The sequence below is a fragment of the Eptesicus fuscus genome, chromosome 6, assembly GCF_027574615.1.
Source record: "Eptesicus fuscus isolate TK198812 chromosome 6, DD_ASM_mEF_20220401, whole genome shotgun sequence".
In the NCBI taxonomy this organism is placed as follows: Eukaryota; Metazoa; Chordata; class Mammalia; order Chiroptera; family Vespertilionidae; genus Eptesicus; species Eptesicus fuscus.
The window spans coordinates 87,325,653-87,348,964 of record NC_072478.1 but is presented as its reverse complement, the minus strand read 5'-3'; the positions used below and the strand labels follow the sequence as shown (position 1 = coordinate 87,348,964).

Here is a 23,312-nt window from a genome sequence, read left to right as displayed (position 1 = left end):
GGGGGCGGCAGCAGCTGTAGCAGCAGCAGCAGCAGCAGCAGTAGCAGCAACAGTAACCTCGAATCGCCTGGGAGACCCGTCCCGGCGGCCCTCGCGGCGCACCGGAAGCGGCTGCCGGAGTGCCTGCGTGCACCCCTTGCGCAAGCGCAGCAGTCCAGCCCCAGCTGAGGGGCGGGCCCATAGGAACTGCTAGTAGATGTAGAGGGGACCGCTAACGCGGACGAACTGCTTCCGGCCGGAAGTTCTGGAAGGGGGAGGGAGCTGCGGTCGCTCGCAGAGGGAGGTCCTCGCTGCCCGGCCCCCAGTCATTGACATAGGGCTTTCAGGTAACTGGGGCGGGGCTGTGCCGAGGGTGAAGGATTCGAGGCCCCGCTTCCCCCCTTAAAGCTGCGTCGGGCTCTGGGTAGCCAAGGCACCACAACTGTCAGCACCGCGGCCAAGGCCTGCCCCTTGCCCTCCTCATTCAGTCCCCGCTCGTTCAGGATAGGGTTCTCCTTAGTGTTGCACCAAGCCGTCCTCCTCACTGCGGCGTTCTGCCCTCAACCCGTCCCTCTCACCGCTCCCCACACAGTTATGGTTGTGAATTTCCTGGAGTGCTTCAAACTGAACTGAATGACCCTATGGAAGGCTCTGGAATCAGATGTGGATTGTATTGTCCTTTCCCGCCCATGTCACAGATTGTGATTGTCCCATATTCGTACAAGTCCCCGCACGACCCTCACTATCTTTTTTATATATTTATTTTATTCTTTTCCAACATCATTTATCCCCTCTATGCCTTCTTCCACTTCCACCCACCCAGGACCATCGCTATCTTGCAAATGTGTTTCCAAAATGCCTACTCTTGTGTAGCTACCACTGTCACCCAACCTTCTCCTAGTCACCATCTAATCCTGCCTGGACTGATGGAATTTCTTCCCACCTCCCTCTTTGTCCCTCTACAGTCTATTCACACAATAGCCAGACTGATCTTTTTGCACTGTAATCTGATTAGGCACTCCCTGCTTAAAACCCTCTAGAGTCTTTGGGTTCACTTAGACTATAAATCAGGTTTCTTAGCTTTGGACCTACAACACTTTGGTTTGGCTCTTGCTTCATTCTCTTTCCATGTCAATTCCCAGAACAAGCTATATAACACTCTATAGTATTAAGAACACTGGTGAGCCTTACCTGGGTTTGAATTCCAATCCTGCCTCTTGTAAGCTGCACTAAGCATGTAAAGTAACAAATTATGTTTATGAAGTAGATCCTCAAAAATTGGTTCTCGTTTCAGTAAATGGCACCACCATCCACTGGATTACTCAATGCTCAAGCCAGAAATCTGGGAGTTATCTTTGGCTCATGCAATTCACATTCAGTCCATCAGCAAGATCTGCAAAAACATAGCCCTGAAATGACTACTTCCTACTATCCCCACAATTACTCTAATCCAAGCCAGCATTATCTCCCATCTGAACTCCTGCAGCAGCCTTCTAACTAGTCTCCCTGCTTTTTCTATGACACCTTCAGTTCTATATTTCACACAGCAGTCATCTTTCTTCTTGCTTAAGATCCCGTGGACTCAAATGAACATATCCAAACTCTATGTGGCCTGCTAGACTAGCCTTTAGACTTAGGGCCACCTCTTAGGAAACTGGACTTTACCCATTAGGTTCTCCACTTTGCAACCAAAGGACTCTTTGTAAAGTGCAACTCTGATCATATCATTTTTTAAAATTAACCTGTAAAGGCCTATTGTTTTCCCATTATCAGCCTAAATTCCTTCTTAGGCGTTTCTGTGGTTTTTGTGTTCAAAGACTTTTTTTTTTTTTCTATAGTACTTCATTGCCTTTACATATATTTCCTTCTATCTCATGAAGGAAATATCCTTACCTAGTTGATCATCCCTACTTCTATGTTCTAGTCATAGTATTTTGTAACCTTTCTTATAGTATTCCATACACTCCGGTTTTGTCTTCTCTTTTTCCTTGGTAAGCTCCTCAAAGGTGGGCACTATACTCCCTTTCTGTATCACTGGCATCGAACACAGTGAGGATGCCATGAATAGATAGACAGATGTGTGGAAGTGGTGGTAGAAGCCATTTCTCAGAAGAGGCAGTCAGCATAATGTCACAACAGCTTTTCTTGTCCTTTGAGGATTCTCATGATAAAAGGTCTAAGCAGGCAATTACCAAAACTGCTACAGCTGGATCGTGTTTATTTCCTTTGTAGAACATAACACACTCTAATTCAGGCGTCCTCAAACTACGGCCCACAGGCCACATGCGGGTGTTTTTGAATTTTGTTTTTTTACTTCAAAATAAGATATGTGCAGTGTGCATAGGAATTTGTTCATAGTTTTTTTTTAAACTATAGTCCGGCCCTCCAGCGGTCTGAGGGACAGTGAACTGGCCCCCTGTTTAAAAAGTTTGAGGACCCCTGCTCTAATTTATCTACTTACTTGTTTTTCTCCCCCACCACCACATTATATTTCATAAGGGCAAAGACCTTCACTATGTTGTTCATCACAGAATCCTTACCACTTGGCACTTGAAAATATTCATTAAATGAATACATGGCTACCATAAACATCTTCCCACAGTGAACATCCTTCCCAGCCAAATGGTGGTAGAGCTTTGAAGATCTCATTTTTGTGGAATTTCAGGCAGAACTATGGAGTGGCAGAAATAATCTGAGCCAAAAAATCTGAGCTATATTAACCTAGATAGACGCCTTCCCTGGGCCTCAATTTCTGTATTTATAAAACAAGTCATATAATCCCTTGAATTTATACAGTGCATTGCTATTTGCAAATAACTTTTACCATCTATTATTTCAGTCTATTCTCATAGTAGATGGAGCAGACATTGTTATTATTTTTATGGAGGCTCAGGAAGTATAAATAAACTAGATTATTTGTAAGATCTCTTCTTGTTCAAATGTTCTAAAGTAACCTCTAAAAAAGTCAGTAGCATGCCGAAACCGGTTTGGCTCAGTGGATAGAGCATCGGCCTGCGGACTGAAAGGTCCCAGGTTCGATTCCGGTCAAGGGCATGTACCTTGGTTGCGGGCACATCCCCAGTGGGGGTTGTGCAGGAGGCAGCTGATCGATGTCTCTCTCTCTCATTGATGTTTCTAACTCTCTATCCCTCTCTCTTCCTCTCTGTAAAAAATCAATAATAAAATATATTAAAAAAAAAAAGAAAAAAAAAAGTCAGTAGCATGAATCCTATCTTCCCTTGACTTTGGCCTTATATTATCATTTCCTAATAGAATTTTTTTAAAAGGATTTTTTAATTGATTTTTAGAGAAAGAGAGGGAGAGGGGAGGGGAGAGAAAAATCGATGGGCTGCCTCCTGTATGCCCTCTACCAGGGATTGAGCCCATAACCTGAGCAGTTCCCTGATTGGGAATCAAACTGGCAAACTTTTGCTGCATAGGATGATGCCCAAACTGGCAAACTTTTGCTGCATAGGATGATGCCCAACTAACTGAACCACACTGGCCAGGGGTCCTAATAGGATTTTAAAAAAAATTTGAACCCATCTGTTAGGGTCAATTCATTATCTTTAGTTCCTGATCGGTACTCCATTTTGCCTTCTCAGTTTTCCACACTTGTGGCAGAACAAAACACGAGAAGGAAAGGATACAGCCTGGTAGTTGTGGCCCAACCCTCATTCTGCAAATGTGGCAAACAAGGGGAACAAGAAATGTCAGCAGTTCTCCCTGGAAGAGAAAATGAAGTTGTAAAAGCTACAGACTCAGGCAAGAGGAAAGATGATGTGGCAAAAATAATTTGGTATCACTCCTTCTACTTTGTCTACATTCTTAAGGGATCGTGCCAAATTTGAAGAAAAGGTGAGGAGGCATTTGTGGAACCCCAGTGGAAAAGGGTGAGGAACACTCTCAATGACGACATCGATAAGGCTGTTTTGCTTGGGTTCAAGAAATTGGTGCCAAAAACATCCTCGTGACTGGTTCTGTCATTTGGAAAAAAGCACTAAATTTGGCCAACGTGCTTAGCTATGACAATTTTCAAGAAAGTGTGGGCTGGCTGAACAGATTTAGGGATCTCCAGAAATTGCTTTGAAAATAGTCTATAGAGAGAATAGTGACAGATTAATGAATGGTCTAGGACAGTGGTTGGCAAACTGCAGCTCTCAAGCCATGGTTTGCTGCTCTGTTGATTAATGAGTTTGCCAACCACTGGTCTAGGAAAAGATAAGGTTAATGAGTGGCATGCAAGGGAAATTATAAAACTGACTAGTGGCCCGGTGCACAAAATTTGTGCACATTAAAAGGGGATTAATTAGAGAAAATAATTTAATATTGCTACTTGCCCTTTATAATAGAAGTGTCAGAGATGAAAGAAAATTAGTAAAATGTATATGAAAACCTTCCTTCTGTCAGAGTCTGGGGTGCACCTTCGGGACCCAGAGTCAAGTCCCCACCCACCCACATACACCTCAAAATCGCATAAGACCCAGACCCAGCTGCGCCCCTCCCCCCAATTGGGCTAGATCCAGACCCAGCCAGTCCCACCCTTGTCAAGCCCTGCCAGGCAGGGGGCATAGCCTCAGGTCCCCTGGCGTGGTGCCAGGATGGGGTGTGTGGCCTGAGGTCCCCCAGCCCAGACCAGGGTGGGGGGGGGGAGCATGCCTTGAGGTCCCCTGTCAAGACCCTCTGGGTGGGAAGCATGGCCTGAGGTCCTCTGTCAAGCCCTGCTGGGTGGGGGGATACAGCCTGAGGTCCCCTGTCAAGCCCCACAGGGGCGGGGAAGGGCATAGCCTCAGGTTGCTGAGATTTGGATTGCTCGTTAAGGCTCCTTATGGGAACTTGGCCTCAGCTGTGGATGCAACCAACTTTGTGACGGAGTGATGGTCAATTAGCATATACCCTCTTTATTACCGTATTTTCCAGCATATAAGATGACTTTTCAACCCAGGAAAATCTTCTCAAAAGTTGGGGGTCTTATAGCCAGAAAATACGGTACCTGTATCCCCCGCAAGCCGCTGTCCCAGTGCTGGAGCTGAAAGTGAGTACCGTATTTTCTGGCTATAAGACCCCAGACTTTTGAGAAGATTTTCCTGGGTTAAAAAGTCGTCTTATACGCCGGAAAATACGGTAGATAGGATTGCTGACTATAGCCCAGATGATATCTTTAATGTTAACAGGACATAAGTGTTTTTCCAGTTGCTTCCATAGCACATGCTGGTTGCTAAAGGGGACAATTATAGAGGGGACAAGAAAGCAAAAATAGTGATTGACAGCACTCCTTTGTTGTAATGGGGGACAGAAAGAAAAGATTGTTGGTAGATCAGCCAACCCATACTGCCTTAAGAACAGCCAGACTGGTTGGAGTGACTCAGTGATTGAGTGTTGACCTAGGAACCAAGAGGTCATGGTTTGATTCCGGGTCAGGGCACATGCCCAGGTTGCAGGCTCTACCCCCGATGGGAGCCGTGTAGGAGGCAGCCAATCAAAGATTCTCTCTCATCATTGATGTTTCTATCTCTCTCTCCCTCTACCTTCCTCTCTGAAATCAATAAAAAATATATTTTAAAAAGAAAAGCCAGCCAGTGGGTACAGATGACACAGAATCTGTTTTATGAGTGGCTGATGCAAGTGGATGCCAGGATGAAGTGGGCGGAATACCAAATCCTCCTGCTGTTTTGACAACTCCACTCACAGCATGCTTCCATGCTTGGAAAGGATTCAGGTGGGGTATCTGCCCTCAAACTGTACTGCTGTGCTGCAGCCACTGAATCTTGGCATAATTCAAACCATGAAAGTGATGTACAGGAGCCACCTTCTAAAACATTCTCAAACTCAACAGCAGTGAGGATCAAGGAAAAGTGGACATCAAGCAGGCCATTGTCATGATTGCTGCAGCATGGTGGTCAGTCAGGCAGTTCACAGTGGTGAAATGCTGGCAGAGAGCAGGCATTGTCCCCATAGATTTAACAGGTTCTGACAGAGAAGCAGCAGTCAGTGAACCAGATATTGCCATTGAAAAGTTGTAGCCCTCAGTGGCTATTTCCACCTGTGTTTCAAACGAAGTAAATTTCCATGATTTTGTCACTATAGATGATGACCTCGTCATCTTTCAGGAGCTGATGGACACAGAGGATATCCAGGGCATAGAGGCTGGCAAAAATACTGGTGAAGTTGGAAATGAAGATGAGGGGGAGGCATCTTTTTACCACAGCAGCCAAAAATCACTATCACAGAGGCCATCTCAACTGTACAGAAACCTAGATGGTTCCTTTCCACTTGTGTAGGCATTCCTGATGCCTATTTTGGACAGCTAAATGGCATAGATGAATATTTAATGAGAAGAGTAGCACAGTCTTGTCAACTCCAAAATTATAGATTTCCTTCAAACAAAATAATGTAGGCATTATTTTGCCTCTTACTTTGGAAGATGTGGCTTATAAGAATCTTTAAATCTTTAGATTTCTTTAGATAGGATATTGAACTTACGTTTTAAGCAATAAAATTGTAACAACATTCTAGTCCTCTGAAATAATCAGGAAACTTCCTTGAATGGAATTTGGAAATAAAACTTGATGAATATGTGTGTTCTCTTTTGATTAATCCAGTGGCTCCCAAATTTGTCTGAACCTTAGGATCACTTGAGGATTTTTTTTTAAATTTCCAAAGCCCAGACCATATCCCTGTCCAATTAAATCATGATCTCTGATGCTAGGTCATAAGCATTAGCAGTTTTTGAAGCCTCCTGGGTGATTCCAATGTGCAGAAAAGTTTGGAAACTACTAGATTAACCACAGGAAAATCAAGCATACTATGGGCCTGGAGCCAATTTCTTCCCAGTAAGTCTAGCTCAGTGGTTTCCAAATTTTAGCTCACTTCAGAATCACTTAGAAGGCTTGCTGAAACCCACATTGCTGGGCTCTACCTTCTAGAGTTTCTGATTCAGTGGGTTCTAGGTGGGACCCAAGAATTTGCATTTCTAACAAGTTCCCAGCTGATGCTGATGTGGTTCAGAGTCCATACTTTGAGAACCACTGGTGTAGCTGGATTCTAGCATTTCTTTTTTCAGCTGGCCATCTGAATACTTCCATCACTGTTAAAAAAAAAAAAAAGAATAATCTGTTCCTAATACAAAGCTGTTAATTCCTTTCTGCTAATTTGGTACCTTCAGAACCTTTTTTGCTATTCTCTTCACTGCTCAGCCAGTTAGCCAAGTATTCAGAAAAGGTACGTTCATCTGTGCCCAAAGGATTAACAGGAGCCATCTAGCCTATTAAAATGTCTGTGGTACAAATATCACATGATCTCACTATTTTGTGGAATCTAATGAACAAAAGGAATTGACCAACAAAATAAGACCCGAAGCATGGAGGCATGGAACAGACTGACATACCTTGATACGGGTTTGGAGGGATGATGAGAGATAAACCAAAGAACTTATATACTTATATGCATAGTCCATGGACACTGGCAATAGGGTAGTGAAGACCTTGAGGAGTGGGTAGGGGCTGGGAGGAAGGGGGAAAGAAGGTGGAAAAATGGGAGATATTTGTAATACTATCAACAATAAAAAATATATTAGAAAAATAAAATGTCTTGTGGTGCTTCAGGCTTACTATTAATAGGGAGCTGGGTACAGGGGAATTAGGTGCATTTAAGAGGAGACATATTATCTGGGAGGCAGGTTATAATATCAGATAATATTGTTAATCAGGATCATGGGAGAAAACATAACCCAGTGTTCCTTTCAATTTCCAGACAAGGTGAAAGGAAAATTTGGAGTGAGATAGATGTGTGGGAGTGTTTGGATTGTCCCCCATCCCCATTTGGATTATTCACAGTGTTCCTCTCCACACCTGTAATTCAGCCTGGACCATGTAATTAAGATGAGGCCACATTATGTTTGCCTTCATTAAAATTACTTCGTAAATAGCCTTTATTCCTTTGTGTTTGTTCTTCAGAGAAGTCCGCTAGAGCAAATTTGATTTTAAACTATATAAATTTATAATCAGATTTATATTAAAATTTTTCTCTTGCCGAAACCGGTTTGGCTCAGTGGATAGAGCGTCGGCCTGCGGACTCAAGGGTCCCGGGTTCGATTCCGGTCAAGGGCATGTACCTTGGTTGCGGGCACATCCCCAGTGGGGGGTGTGCAAGAGGCAGCTGATCGATGTTTCTCTCTCATCGATGTTTCTAACTCTCTATCCCTCTCTCTTCCTCTCTGTAAAATATCAATAAAATATTAAAAAAAATAAAAAAAAAAATAAAATAAAATAAAATAAAATTTTTCTCATACAGAGAGGCATGTTCAATATCCTTTATAACCCTACTAGTAGTATCCATTTATATAATAAAATCCTAATAAGTTAAGTGTCTGGTTGTCTGGTCATCTGTTCAACCAATCAAAGTGTAATATGCTAATGATATGCTAAGACCGCTCAATGGCTCGCTATGACATGCACTGACCAGTAGGTTAGCTTGTTGCTGGGGTCTGGCAGATCAGGACTGAGCAAGATGGGCTGGACACGCTCTGGAGCCCTCCCACACTCCCTCCCTGGCTGGCCAACCACCCGCATCCCTCCCCAGCCCTGATTGTGCACCAGTGGGGTCCCTCGGCCTGGCCTGTGTCCTCTCACAATCTGGGACCCCTAGGGGATGTCGGAGAGCTGGTTTCAGTCCGATCCTGCAGGCCAGCCTGAGGGACCCCACTGGTGCACGAATTCGTGCACCAGCCTCTAGTTCTTAAGTCAGATAAATGTCAGTTTCATTTTTCAGAAGGTACACATAATACCATTTTTCAGAAGGTACACATAATAGTATTGTAATGTAATTTTTTCCCCTTCAAGTTAATTTTGTGGTTATTTCAGAAACCCATAGCAATTCACTTTTCTTGATGTACTTAATTGAAATGTGTATAGCAGATTAATCATAGAAAGCACAGCTTCCACCTGAACAAAACAACAATCACAAAACACAGCAGATGTTTTTGGAAGCTTATTTTGGCTGTTTTTCCTTTTAAACTAGTATAATTTGAATTAAAGGTACTATACATATTTAAAAGTTTTAACACTTAGGAGAAGAAAACAATGTCTTATGGCTAAGTCCTGTGCTTCTATCTCATTGTCAGAACCTTAATTGCTTTCATTACTTTGTCAGGATGACTGACTCAATTTCTAATATCTTTCCTCAACCTTCTCCTGACATCTGTTTTGCACATAATATTAGATCTATTTGAATCATGCCATTTCCCGTGCCCACTTGTCTGTGGTGGTTCTCAAATGCTTACACATAGACACAGACAACAGTTTGATGATAACCAGAGGGAAAGAGGGCTGGGGGTAGGCGGAGGTGGGCAAAGGGGGGGGGGGGGAACAGAGAGAGACTGCTTGGGACAATTGACATACAATGTAGTGTGCAGATGATGTTTTGTTGAGTTGTACACTTGAAACCTGTATGGTTTTGTAAACCAATGTCACCCCAATAAATTTAAATAAATAAAAATAAGGCAATCTGCTGTATTAGATTAAATGCTTAAGATTATATTAATAGCACAGCCAGTGTGGCACAGTGATTGAATATACACCCATGAACCAAGAGGTCACTGGTTCAATTCCTGGTCAGGGCACATACCCGGGTTATGGCTTGATCCCCAGTAGGGGGCATGTTCCTATCTCTCTATCCCTCGCCCTTCCTCTCAAATATCAATAAAAACCTATTTTTAAAATTCTATGAATAAATTTGTGATCAATGGGAAAAAAATAAAAGACTAGATTATTCAGCTGAATTTTAGCACCCTCTAGAGTTGACCACAATCTGCATTTCCAACTTGGTTACTCCGTACAGTTCAGTGTGCGTGCTGCCACAATAGACCATTGGCTTCTTTCACTCCATACCCATGTCTGTGAGTTTGCCTTTGCCAGGCTGCCTGGTCCTCCTCTCTACCAAGTTAGGCCACACATTCTTAAAGAATGTGAGTCCTCTTTCTTCCAGCTTTCTTGAGATTCTAGTACTTACTTTACTCTTCTTTCTCTCAACTCCTCAGCACTTTTTGTCTCTACCACTCAGTTAAGCACTTAAATGTTTTATCATTGTTCTGTGGCTCTTTAACTAGACTGTAAGCTCCATGAGAGCAGGGATCAGTCCGTCTTTTGTGACCTTAATGGTGTCTAGTACTGTGCTGGGCACATCACAGGTACTTCAATAAATACTTGTGTATACATTGATACATACATGTAATATGCAAAGCCACCTTTTTAATTTGTATGAAGCATTGATTCTACTAGAAAATAATTTGGAGATAAGGTAGAGTTTCCTCTATTTAGGAGAATTTGCAAAAAGTTTCCATGAATATCATTGCCTAATATATTATTCCAATCCAGGTTATAGCATGTTCTTTGATAATGAAGAATCCTATATAATAAAAGGGTAATATGCAAATTGACTGAACAGTGGAACGACTAGAACGCCCATGACCCCTTGCCCCTGCCAGCCCCACCCCCGAGTGGGCCCCCCATCCCGAGCAGGGGAGGGGCCAACCGGCAAACTGCCTGTAGCTCCTCGCCCTGGCCAGGCCCGCCCCCGAGCGGGTACCCAGACCCGGATCAAGGGCAGGGCCAGCTGGCAAACCATCTGCAGCCCCTCGCCCTGGGTGACCCACCTGATGGCCCCCATTGGGCGGGCCAGCTGGACCCCACCAGTGCATGAATTCGTGCACCGGGCCTCTAGTTCTAATATATAAGTTAAACGGTTTCCTTCCACTGAACATCATTGCAGGAGTCTCCATTTATACACACAAGACTTTAGTATTAAAGGCTTTGTCTAAGTGCCTTGTATTAGTAGTATTCAGTAAATATGTGCTTAAATTTGCTTTAAAAAATAACTCACATTCTTAACTCATTTCACCTATCATATGAATTAGAGCCCAGTAAATGGAAATGATATCCAAAAGAGAGCTTTTGCAATCTGGTTTACATTGGCTAAACCAGTGGTCGGCAAACTGCGGCTCGCAAGCCACATGCAGCTCGCGAGGCACCATTTGCCGCTCTGTTGACTAATGAGTTTGCCGACCACTGACCTAGACTCTTGATTCCAATAATTACAGCTGTTGTTCCTTGTGATTAAGCCCCTATCCAGTGGTTGGCAAACTCATTAGTCAACAGAGCGGCAAACCGAGGCTCTCGAGCCTCATGTGGCTCTCGAGCCGCAGTTTGCCAACCACTGGTAAACCTTTGATTTTATTGGGCATTAGGGTTTTGTTTGATGCATTGTTTTTTAAACTGAGAGGTTATTAATCCTTTTTAATCTGCTGTCTTTGTCATGCTCTCTCTGGCTTCTCCCTGCCCCTCTGGTCTCACCAACCCTACTTGAGGACTTTTTTTTTTAATTCTCAAAAAAGTAGTTTTTGGTTTAATTGATTTTTTTTTTTTTGCTATCTTTTTTATTTTTTTTTTAAATGGGGATGTTTTTATTTTATCTTTTTCACATTCAATATTATTCTGTATTAGTTTCGGGTTTACAACATAGTGGTTAGACAATCTTATACTTTCCAGAGTGGTCCCCCTGATATTTCAAATACCCCCCTCGCCTGTACATACCAATATTATTTTTCCCCATTGACCTCTCCCCAGCCACTCCCACCCCCCAGAACATGCCCTCACCCCCCCCCCCCCGTGTCTGTGTCCATTGATAATGCTTACATGTATGCATTCAAGTTCTTTGGTTGATCTCTTACACCCCACCCACCCCTCACCCCTGCCTTCCCTCTGAGGTTTGACAGTCAGTTCGATGCTTCTCTTTCTCTATTATTGTTCATCATTTTATGTTGTTCATTATATTCTACAAATAAGTGAGATCATGTGGTATTTATCGTTCTCTGACTGGCTTATTTCGCTTAGCATAATGCTCTCCAGGTCCATCCATGCTGTTGCAAACGGTAAGAGTTCTTTTTTATTGCAGTGTAGTATTCCATTGTGTAGATGTACCACAGTTTTCTAATCCACTCATCTGCTGATGGGCACTTAGGCTGTTTCCAAATCTTAGCTATTGTAAATTGTGCTGCTATGAACACAGTACATATATCCTTTCTGATAGGTGTTTCTTATTTCTTGAGGAAACTCCATACTGTTTTCCGCAGTGGCTGCACCAGTCTGCATTCCCACCAGCATTGCATGAGGCTTCCTTTTTCTCCATGTCTTTGCCGGCACTTGTTGTTTGTTGATGATTACCATTCTGACAGGTGTGAGATGGTACCTCACTGTCATTTTGATTTGCATCTCTCAGACGATTAGTGACTTTGAGCAATTTTTCAGATGTCTCTTGGCCTTCTGTATGTCCTCTTTCAAAAAGTGTCCTTTGCCCATTTTTTGATTAGATTGTTTATCTTCCTCTTGTTAAGTTGTATGAGTTCCCTGTAAATTTTGGAGATTAGGCCCTTATCGAAGATAACATTGGCATATATGTGCTCCCATGCAGTGGGTTTTCTTGTTGTTTTGTTGATGGTTTCTTTTGCTGTGCAGAAGCTTTTTATTTTGATGTAGTACCATTTGTTTATTTTCTCTTTAATTTCTATTACCCTAGGAGCTGTATCAGTAAAGATATTGTTATGACATATGTCTGATATTTTGCTGTCTGTGGTTTCCTCTAAGATTTTTATAGTTTCCCACCTTACATTTAAGTCCTTTATCCATTTTGAGTTTATTTTTGTGTATGGTGTAAGTTGGTGGTCAAGTTTCACTTTTTTGCATGTATCTATTCAATTTTCCCAACACCATTTATTGAAGAGACTGTTTTGAATCTATTATATACTCTTGCCTCCTAATATTAATTGAGCATATTGGCTTGGGTCAATTTCTGGGTTCTCTGTTCTGTTCCATTGGTCTATATGTCTGTTCCTATGCCAGTACCAGGCAGTTTTGAGGATAGTGGCTTTATAATATACACTGAGTGGCCAGATTATAATGATCTCTGAACACATAATAATCTGGCCACTCAGTGTGTGTGTGTGTGTGTGTGTGTGTGTGTGTGTGTGTGTGTGTGTATTAGAGGCCTGATGCATGAATTCATGCATGGGTGGGGTCCAGCCAGCCTGGCTAGCGGGAGAGGACATGGGCAGTTGGCCGGCCTGCCTGCTGGTCGAACTCTTGGTCGAGGGGACAATTCGCATATTAGCCTTTTATTATATAGGATATACACTGAATGGCCAGATTATTATGCATTCAGAGATCATAATAATCTGGCCACTCAGTGTAGCTTGATATCTGGTATTGAGATCCCTCCTACTTTGTTCTTTCTCAGGATTTCTGTGGCTATTCAAGTTCTTTTTTTATTCCATATGAATTTTTGGAGAGCTTGTTCTAGGTCTATGAAATATGCTGTTGGTATTTTAATGGGGATTGCATTGAATCTATAGATTGCTTTGGGTAGTCTGGACATTTTAATGATGTTCATTCTACCAATCCATGAATATGGCATATTCTTCCATTTGTTTATGTCTTCCTCTACCTGTTCCCCCCCCCCCCCAATGTCCTGTAGTTTTCCAAATACAGGTCTTTTACCTCCTTAATTAAGTTTATTCCTAGGTATCTTAATTTTTTTGTTCTTGCAATGGTAAATGGGATTGTTTTTTATTTTATTTATTTATTTATTTTTAAAATATATTTTATTGATTTTTTTTTACAGAAAGGAAGGGAGAAGGATAGAGAGTTAGAAAGATCGATGAGAGAGAAACGTCAATCAGCTGCCTCCTGCACACTCCCTACTGGGGATGTGCCTGCAACCAACGTACATGCCTTTGACTGGAATTGAACCTGGGACCCTTGAGACCTCAGGCCGACACTCTATCCACTGAGCCAAACCAGTCAGGGCTGGGATTGTTTTTTAAATCTCTCTTTCTGTAAGTTCATTACTGGTGTATAAAAAAATCCATTGATTTCTGGGTATTAATTTTGTACCCTGCTACATTGCCGAATTCATTTATTAAGTCTAATAGTTTTTTTATGGAATCTTTAGGGTTTTCTATGTACAATATCATGTCATCTGCAAATAAGGACAATTTTATTTCTTCTTTTCCAATTTGGATACCTTTTATTTCTTCTTCGTGTTTAATTGCTATGGCTAGCACTTCTGTATCATGTTTATTGAATTGCGGATATTGTACCATCCTTGCATCCCCGGAATAAATCCCACTTGGTCATGGGTGTATGATTTTTCTAATGTAATGCTGGATCCAATTTACTAGAATTTTGTTGAGGTTTTAGCATCTATATTCATCAGAAACATTGGCCTTTAATTCTTTTTCTTTGTAATGTCTTTATATATGGCTTTGGGATTAGGGTAATGTTGGCTTCATAGAACGAGCTTGGAAGTGTTCCTTCCTCTTGAATTTTTTGGAATAGTCTGAGGAGGATAGGTTTTAGTTCTTCTTTGAATGTTCAGTAAAACTCCCTGTGAAGTTGTCTGGCCCAGGGCTTTTGTTTGCTGGAAGTTTTTTGATGACTGCTTCAATTTCCTCTGTAGTTATCGGCCTATTCAGATTTTTTTTTAGTTCTTCCTGATTGAGTTTTGGAAGGTCGTATTTTTCTAGAAATATGTCCGTATCTTCTAGGTTGACCAGTTTGTTGGAATAGAGTTGTTCATAGTGTGTGTGTATATATATATATTTTTTCACAATCCTTTGTATTTCTGTGGTGTCTGTTGTTATTTCGCCTCTTTCATTTCTGATTTTGTTTATTTGGGTCCTGTCTTTTTGCTTCTTGATGAGCCTGGCTAGGGGTTCATAAATTTTGTTGATCCTTTCAAAGAACCAGCTCTTAGTTTTATTGATCTTTTGTATTGTTTATTTGGTCTCTATGTCATTTATTTCTGCTCTGATCTTTATTATTTCCTTCCTTCTGCTCACTCTGGGCTTTTCTTGCTGCTCTCTTTCTAATTCTTTAAGTTATAGAGTTAGATAATTTATTACAAGTTTTTCTTGTTTTTTTGAAGTAGGCTTGTAGTGCTATGCACTTCCCTCTCAGGACTGCTTTCACTGTGTCCCATAGATTTTGGATTGTTGTGTTTTCATTGTCATTTGTTTCCAGCATGTTTCTAATTTTTTCTTTGATCTCTATGGTAACCCAATCATTGTTTAATAGCATGCTATTTAGCCTCCAATATTTGAATATTTTTATTGTTTTTATTGTAGTTGATTTATAATATAATGTCATTGTGATCTTAGAAGATGCTTGATATGATTTCAATCTTCTTGAATTTGTAAAGACTTTGCCTGTGTCCCAATATGTGGTCTATCTTTGAAAATGTCCCATGTGCACTTGAGAAGTATATTCTGTAGCATGGGGGTGAAATGTTCTGAAGATGTCAATTAAGTCCATCTGATATACTGAGTCATTTAGGACTACTGTTTCTTTGCTGATTTTTTGTCTAGAGGATTTACCCAGTAATGTCAATGGGGTATTAAAGTCCCTTACTATGCCCTAGCTGGTTTGGCTCAGTGGATAGAGTGTCAGCCTGCAGACTGAAGGGTCCCAGGTTCAATTCTGGTCAAGGGCATGTACCTTGGTTGCAGGCACATCCCGAGTAGGGGGTGTGCAGGAGGCAGCTGATGGATGTTTCTCTCTCATCGATGTTTCTAACTCTCTATCTCTCTCCCTTCCTCTCTGTAAAAAATCAATAATATATATTTAAAAAAAAATAAAGTCCCCTACTAGATTGTATTGCTACCAATCTCTCCTTTGATATCTTCCAGAATTTTTTTGTTTATTTGTTTTTTATGTATTTGGGTGCTCCTGCATTGGGAGCATATATGTTTACCAGAATTATATCCTCTTGTTGTATCGATCCCTTTAATATTATGAAGTGGCCCTCCTTATCTCTTGTTATGGCCTTCACTTTGAGGTCTGTTTTGTCAGATATAAGTATTGCTACCCCAGCTTTTTTATCATTTCCATTTGCCTGAAAGATATTTTTATTTAAAAAAAATTATTTTATTGATTTTTTTTATAGAAAGGAAGGGAGAGGGATAGAGAGTTAGAAACATGGATGAAAGAGAAACATCAATCAGCTGCCTCCTGCACACCCCTACTGGGGATGTGCCCGCAACCAAGGTACATGTTCTTGACCAGAATCAAACCTGGGACCCTTGAGTCTGCAGGCCAAGGCTCTATCCATTGAGCCAAACTGGTTAGGGCTGAAAGGTATTTTTCCATCCCTTCACTTTCAGTCTGTGTGAGTCCCTTGTTCTGAGGTGGGTCTCTTGTAGGCAGCATATGTATGGGTCATACTTTCTTATCCATTCAGCCACTCCATATCTTTTGATTGGAGCACTTATTCCATTTACATTTAAGGTTATTATTGATAAGTACTTATTTGTAGCCACTTTTATTCTTTGTGCCTGTGTTCCTTCTTGCCTTTCTATTTCTTCTTTTTACAACAGTCCCTTTAGCATTTCTTGCATTGTTGGCTCAGTAGTTATAAATTTCCTTCGCTTTTTTTTTTTTTTTGTCTGTGAAGCTCCTGATTTCCCCTTCAATTTTGAATGATAGCTTTGCTGGATAGAGTATTCTTGGATTCAGTCCCTTGCTTTGCAACACTTTGTATGCTTCATTCCATTTCCTTCTGACCTGATGTGTTTCTGTTGAAAAATCATTTGATAGTCTAATGGGAGTTCCTTTGTAGATAACTTTCTGTCTCTCTCTTGCAGCCCTTAAGATTCTTTCTTTGTCATTAACGTTTGCCATTGTAATTATGACATGTCTTGGTGTGGGTCTCTTTGGGTTCACCTTGTTTGGGACTCTCTGTGTTTGTGTGACTTTTTTCTTCCCCAAATCAGAAAAGTTTTCTGTCATTATTTCTTCAAATAGGTTTTCTAATCCTTGCTCCTCTTCTTGTCGTCTTGGCACCCCTATTACACATATTACTTCATTTCATGTTGTCCCCAAAGTCCCTTCGACTCTCCTGCTTTCTAATTTTTTTCTCCAATTGCTGTTCAGATTGGGCGTGTTTCTCTGCCTTATCTTCTAACTCACTAATTTGGTTCTCCCCTTCCTCTAGTCTACTGTTGAAACCTTCCATCATGTTTTTTTATTGTAGCTATATCACTCTTGATTTCCTCTTCTTACATAAGTTGTTGATTTTCTCATCTATCCAGTTTATGAACTGTATGACCCTTACTCTGAATTCTTTTTCTGACATATTGCATGCTCCTGTTTCATATAGTTCCTTTTCTGGTGATTCCTCCTTTTCTTTCCTTTTGGGGTTGTTTCTTCTTCTTTTTTTAAATATATTTTATTTATTTTTACAGAGAGGAAGAGAGAGGGATAGAGAGTTAGAAATATCGATGAGAGAGAATCATCGATCAGCTGCCTCCTGCACACCCCCTACTGGGGATGTGCCCGCAACCAAGGTACATTCCCTTGACCGGAATCAAACCTGGGACCTTTCAGTCCACAGGCCAACGCTCCATCCACTGAGCCAAACCAGTTTTGGCGGGGTTGTTTCTTTATCTCCCATTTTTGCTATCATCAGTCCAAGGCTCCCTGGTGGGATGTGCAGGGTCGGGGCTGATGCCGTGGGCTTGGCAGGTGGGGGGCACAGTTCAAAACTCACCGGTGGATTGCATAATGCCTGGGAATAACACAGTGGGCAGACAGGAGGGAGGCGCACTTCAGGACCCACAGAAACCCATGTCCGGGGAGGTTGAAGTCCTGGTGTCTGTGGTTCTGCACATGAGGCAGATCTTTGGCTAGAGTGCCTGTAGGGTCAGGGATAGCATCTGAGGCTGGTCTGGGTTGAGGTGAGGCTGGACTCCTAGTCACAGGAGCTCTCCCCTTTAAGATGGTGTGGTTTCTGTCAGAGCTGGCTGCCCCGGGAGTGATTTCAGCGGTAGCAGGGGCTCTCCATCTAGGAGAGTCTAGTCTGCCAGCCCTCAAAAGTCCTGCAGGATCTAACTGTCTCTCTCTCTCTCTCTCTCTCTCTCTCTCTCTCTCTCTCACACACACACACACACACACACACACACACACACACCACACATCCACACACTCCCCTTTTGCTCCCTCACTCAGTCACTCACACTCTCTCTCACTGCTGGCCGCCACCTTCCTCCCCTTTATTTCTTAAGGACTGTTTTTCCCCCATTGATCAATCTACTCCATAAGCCAATATTCTGGGATTAGGCACTTACCTCAACTGTGTTGTCATGAGAATAAAAAGGTGTACTTGTTCTATAAATACTATTGTCATTACTATCCATCCTTGTCTAGAACTTTACCAGTACCATCTAGAGACTGGGACCTGCCTTACCATCCTTTTCTTTTCTTTCTTCCCTCCCTCCCACCCTCCCTCCCTCCCTTTCTTCCTTTCTCTTTTCTACTGTTTGAAAGTTCCAGGGTTTGGAAGGCACAGCTGGATCCTTCAAACATGGGGAAAACTCCTTTCAACAATCCTCTCCCTGCACTATCAATGATCAGGGTACATACCATCCCTTTCTAACACTAACAGATGTTGGTGTTGTGTTCCAGAACCACCCAATCTGATAACAGAAAATAGAAAACACTAGGAGTTTTCTTTGCCCTATTCCTAAGAAGGGCTCTTTAATTAAAAAGAAGGAAATTGGCAGTGACCTCAGCGTCCCCTGGCTCTGTTTCTTGCCTTAACAGTGTTTGGGAAGAACAGACACAGGGACACTTCTTCTTCCAGCCTCTGACCACCCTCCAACCTCTTTTTCAGTTACCACCTTCGGAACCATCTCAGCCATCCTCAGTCCCTGAGACCAGCCAACAGTTTTTTGAGCTTAACTTATTATTGCCAAGCAGCCATGAGCTCCCAAATTCATCAGAATTATTCCACCAGGGTGGAGGCTGCTTTCAATTGCCTAGTCAACCTGCATCTGCAAGCCTTCTACACCTACCTCTCTCTGAGCTTCTATTTCAGCCACCAAGATATGGCTCTGGAGGGCGTGGGCCACTTCTTCCATGAGTTGGCTGAGAAGCACAAGGGTGCTGACTGTCTCTTAAAGATGCAAAACCAGTGCAGCAGCAAGGCCTTCTTCCATAAGGTGCAGAAGCCTTCTCAAGATGAGTGGGGTAAAACTCAGGATGCCATGGAAGCTGCCATGGCCTTGGAGAAAAACCTGAACCAGGCCCTTTTGGATCTGCATACCCTGGGTTCTACCAGCAAAGACCCTCATCTCTGTGACTTCCTGAAGAACCACTTCTTGGATGAGGTGAAAATCATCCGGAATATGGGTGACCACCTGACTAACCTCTGCAAGCTGGTCAGCCCCAAGGCTGAGCAGGTTGAGCATCTCTTCAAAAGGCTCACCCTCAAGGATGACTAGGAGCCTTTAGAGCCTAGAGGCCTTTGAGGACCCCTCTGCATCCCCCTAGTGTCTGGCTTCTTGTTTGAGCCTCTCCCTGAAACCATTAGGCATCTTTTTAACTCTCCTATGTTTTGAGCCAAATGTTAATAAAGTTTTTTTGCAGAAAAAAAAAAAGGAAAGAAACTAAGTTATTGACTGCCTATTATATCTCAAACACTGTTTCACTTATTAGTATTTCAGGAAAACCATAATACAAAAGGACAAATAGGCTCAGATAATGTAATTCCAATGTTGTAGACCTATTGAAGAACTGAACTGTTCATGCTGAGGCCAGTTCTTTGAAATAGATTGTGGTAGCATATTCTGGCCACCAGATGGCAGAGATAGACTACATAAAGGAGACAATTTAGCCAACTGAAGAAACCTTAGGAGAAGTCACTTGTAATTTCTCTTAAGGTAGAGATTGAGAGGAAAAGTACTGTAAAAGGAAGACTGAGAACTTTCCTTACCCCTATATCCACACTTCTACTTCTTCCAAAGAGTTGAGAGATGTAGAAAGGGGAGGACATCTGGGAAGAGGCTTCACTGCAGGTATGGGGAGATGGTGAGGTGCAGATTATTCTCACAAAGTGTTGCGCTCTAGTTAGGACTTCCACTCCCAATTCTCTTAATCAGCATAAGATGTTATCCTCAATTGACTGATGAAAAAAATGTGACTCAAATTCACTTACCAAAATGCAGAGGTTGGGCAGTAGTAAAACATGAGTTAGATTTAGGAGTCATGCAACATGAAAACTGGAAGGGTCCTCAAACAATCTAGTCCTCCTTCCCTCTTCACTGATGGAAAAATTAGTACCCAAAGTGTTGACCTAATTAGGATCAAAAGCAAAAAGGAAAGGGTTTCTTTATGCTTTATGGCTTTCTATAAGGACAAATCCTCTTGCTACATTGGGAAAAATTAATGACTGAATCACTCTCCAAAGGTAGAGATGGTATTTTAAAGCTCACTGGTGACCTAAATGTACTTCTTAGTTAGAACCCCACCTTGCACTTAAATAATTTAGACACAGAATATTTTATTAGCATAACAATTTATTAGCAAATGAAATAACACATATAGGATCTTATGTAGTAAACATTATGAACATATCCTTCCAGAGAAAAAGGATCTGCTATTAACCAACTCCCCCTCTCCTACAATAGGCTGCAATCATCAATAACCTATTCTCATTCCATAGAGCAGAGGTGGGGAACCTTTGTTCTGCCCACGGCCATTTGGATATTTATAACATCATTTGCAGGCCCTACAAAATTACCAACTTCAAAATTAGCCTGCCATATTTCATCAAACATTTAATTAATTCACCCCTAATGTTTTGGCAGGGCCAGACCAAATGACTCTGCAGGCCTTATATGGCCCTTGGGCCGGACATTCCCCCCACTGCCATAGAGGGTTAAACATGGTTTATGTGGAATAGCATCAAGGCACTTGCTTTAATTAAAAAAGATATATGTGGTATAAAACATATTCCTAAAAGTCATTGGCCTTGAATAATTGAAAAAAAAAAGGCAGTATACTCTTTTAGTGAAGTGACAAAACTAAGAATTTGAGTTAATTTATATATTACCCTGATATTGTCTTAATTTGTATATAAAATTGCAAGGAGACAAAAGGTAGCATTTTATAAAGATTGATTTGTTCACACTAATTTTTGAGAAATCATGGCAGCATCAGAATTCAAACAGTAATTTCCCAACTGATTTGAATTAAAAGACAACAGCTGTTTCACTCCAAGTATTATCTTATTATTTTAGGGATAGAGACTGTGGCAGGGGAAGAGAACTCCTTAAAATAAGTTTATTAAACCTGCAATTAAAAATCTTTTCTGGCTTAGGCTGCTTGTCTGTGTGCCAACTAAAAAACCTTCAGTTAGAAATTTAGTCACTGGTATTTTGTAATAAGATTGTGATTATTTGGCCTTTTTCAGAGTCATAATTCAAGTCCAAGAAAGGTTATATGCCTGGTTCCAGTGTAGATTTACAAACATGGTATCTCCAGTAAAGGCATTTGGTGTCCAGTTTTCATAATTCAATATATCCTTCCTATTTTACATCACTAAGAGGAAAAGAAAATACATACCAACCCCCCTACAATCTAATATAGTGCTTATTTAACATGCTTACGTCAAAATTTAAAGTGCAAAAAAACTTTTAAAAAAATAATCCTTGTCAGGATAAAAATTACCTTATAAAAATAAATCTCCCCCACTCCCACATCCAAATTCTCCATTCCTAGTTACTAATAAATTTAAAAAACAAACAAACTAAAATGTACCTTTAAGTTACAGTATTTCAATAGAATTTTACTTTAATAATAGGCTGATAACAAACCAGCTGGTGTATTATTTTGGCCTGTCCCATTATAATTTTCATTCTTGTTATGAGCACTCAAATTAATGATTCCATTTATGATTATCTAAAATCTTTCTACCAGCGCTCTCCTCTTGGAGCATGCCTGAGTCTTTTCCTTCCTCCCTCTCCCCACCAGGCAGTTACCTTTGCCTTTCTTTCTCCTGAGCTCCAAGGGCCCTTCTTTTGCTTCTGCAACATGTTTCCTGAGCTCAGGCAGCCCCGCTGGCTCACTTCTACTACCCCTGTAACTTTCTAAATAAACCTAATCTGAAACAAACACACACAAAAAATCTTTATTAAAAAAAAAAGCCAAATTACTTCAGAGCCTAAAAGCTTTCTAGATCTAATTTCCTCCTTTTGCAGTTTTTAAGCCATTTCAAATAAGGCATCACTATAACAGATAAAGAAAACATTGCAGGGCGGGGGGAGAGAAACATTAAAGAACAGAAAAATTAAGCAAAGTCTAAATCCTATTGAATGATGTCACTGTGGAATCATTCCCTGAATAGACGGAGGCATCCCTGCCTCCTTCTTTGCCTCGATTGCCTGCCTCCTGCTAAGACCTCTGTCCAGGCTCAGTTCAGCTCCTCCATAAAGCATCTCCAAGTGCCACTGTGTGTCACTGAGTTACCACATGGTTCACCTACTGGATTTAGTATCAGAGTCCCAGAACCCTAGAGTTCTGCATAGGTCTTCAGGAAGTGTTTGAGGAATTATCTACATTGATGCAAAAAGAACCTATAGTTCATCTATACCACTACATAGAGGAAAACAATTCATTAAAAACTTTAATAAGGCTCAAGACCTTGAATTTATCATTATAACTCCTAGACTCAATTTTAAGTTCCCAAGAAATACACTGCAGCCCTTTTCTAAGATCAGGGCTAACACCCAGACAAATTACTAAGAGAACACAATATACATTTAAAGACCATTTACCATACTGTAAATTTAGCGACAAATCTGGCTTCAATGTCTACTGTTGTTTAAAAGCTAAGTTAGTCTACCCAAATCTTGTTTTTCTTTGGTTCTAATGAAATTTTTTTTAAAGTAATTGTCAACTAGACATCTGTCCATTTTACTGCCATCAGAGGCACAGACAGTACTATCGTCACTAGTGCTCCACAGTAGGTCAACCTGGGCTTTTGTCCCAACGCTGGCTACTGCATGCTCCTCAACTCTCTCATCTTTGGTGAATCTGTGCCCCTCTCCTTCTAGAAACAGAACCCAGTTTTGACCTTGCTCTCAAACTAAGGTGTGGCTTCTAATCCTGACCTCCCTACTGATGTGCAGGGTTAACCAGGGATTGGATCCTATTCAACTGAATGCCTCTGTTTTCTCCCTTGTTTAGTCAGAGGTGGTCTTTTCAATGATCTATTCCTTTCACCCCTCTCCTGAATGTCAATCCTTAGTCTCTCTGTGCATGAGTACCCTCCACTCCTCTTATTGTATCAAATTTAAAAATAAATAAGGTTGTAAAGTTTTAACCATTAAGTGTGTACACAATACATTTCAATTAAATGACCATTTTAAGATATTCAGAATTTTGTACATTTGTCAATAAGTAATGAGAAAATTTCATTTAGACACTGAAGTTTAGAGTAAGTAAGAT

The 23,312-nt window shown here is 41.3% G+C and overlaps 1 protein-coding gene and 1 non-coding gene across 5 annotated transcripts; one reads left to right on the top strand and one right to left on the bottom strand.

Annotated features, from left to right (window-relative positions):
* The first annotated feature begins 217 nt into the window (after positions 1-217).
* On the top strand, positions 218-19,445 carry LOC103295788 (ferritin light chain-like). Of its 4 annotated transcripts, XR_008556405.1 has the most exons (3): positions 218-326; positions 3,585-3,837; positions 6,067-7,509. XR_008556405.1 is itself a non-coding variant. In XM_054718037.1 (2 exons), exon 2 carries the CDS (start codon positions 18,785-18,787, stop codon positions 19,304-19,306), a length of 522 nt encoding a protein of 173 aa, XP_054574012.1. In that variant the 5' UTR covers positions 218-326; positions 18,697-18,784; the 3' UTR covers positions 19,307-19,445. The 4 variants fall into 4 exon arrangements, 2 of the variants coding, with proteins under 2 accessions (XP_054574012.1, XP_054574013.1); XR_008556406.1 differs by lacking the exon at positions 3,585-3,837; XM_054718037.1 differs by lacking the exons at positions 3,585-3,837; positions 6,067-7,509 and adding an exon at positions 18,697-19,445.
* On the bottom strand, positions 18,341-18,476 carry LOC114235384 (small nucleolar RNA SNORA71). The gene has a single exon (XR_003621590.1). It is a non-coding gene; the product is annotated as a small nucleolar RNA SNORA71 (small nucleolar RNA).
* Positions 19,446-23,312: the final 3,867 nt, after the last annotated feature.

What these genes read in the sequence shown, in the direction of transcription:
- LOC103295788 (XM_054718037.1), top strand. Translation starts at nt 18,785, where the DNA reads ATGAGCTCCCAAATTCATCAGAATTATTCCACCAGGGTGGAGGCTGCT.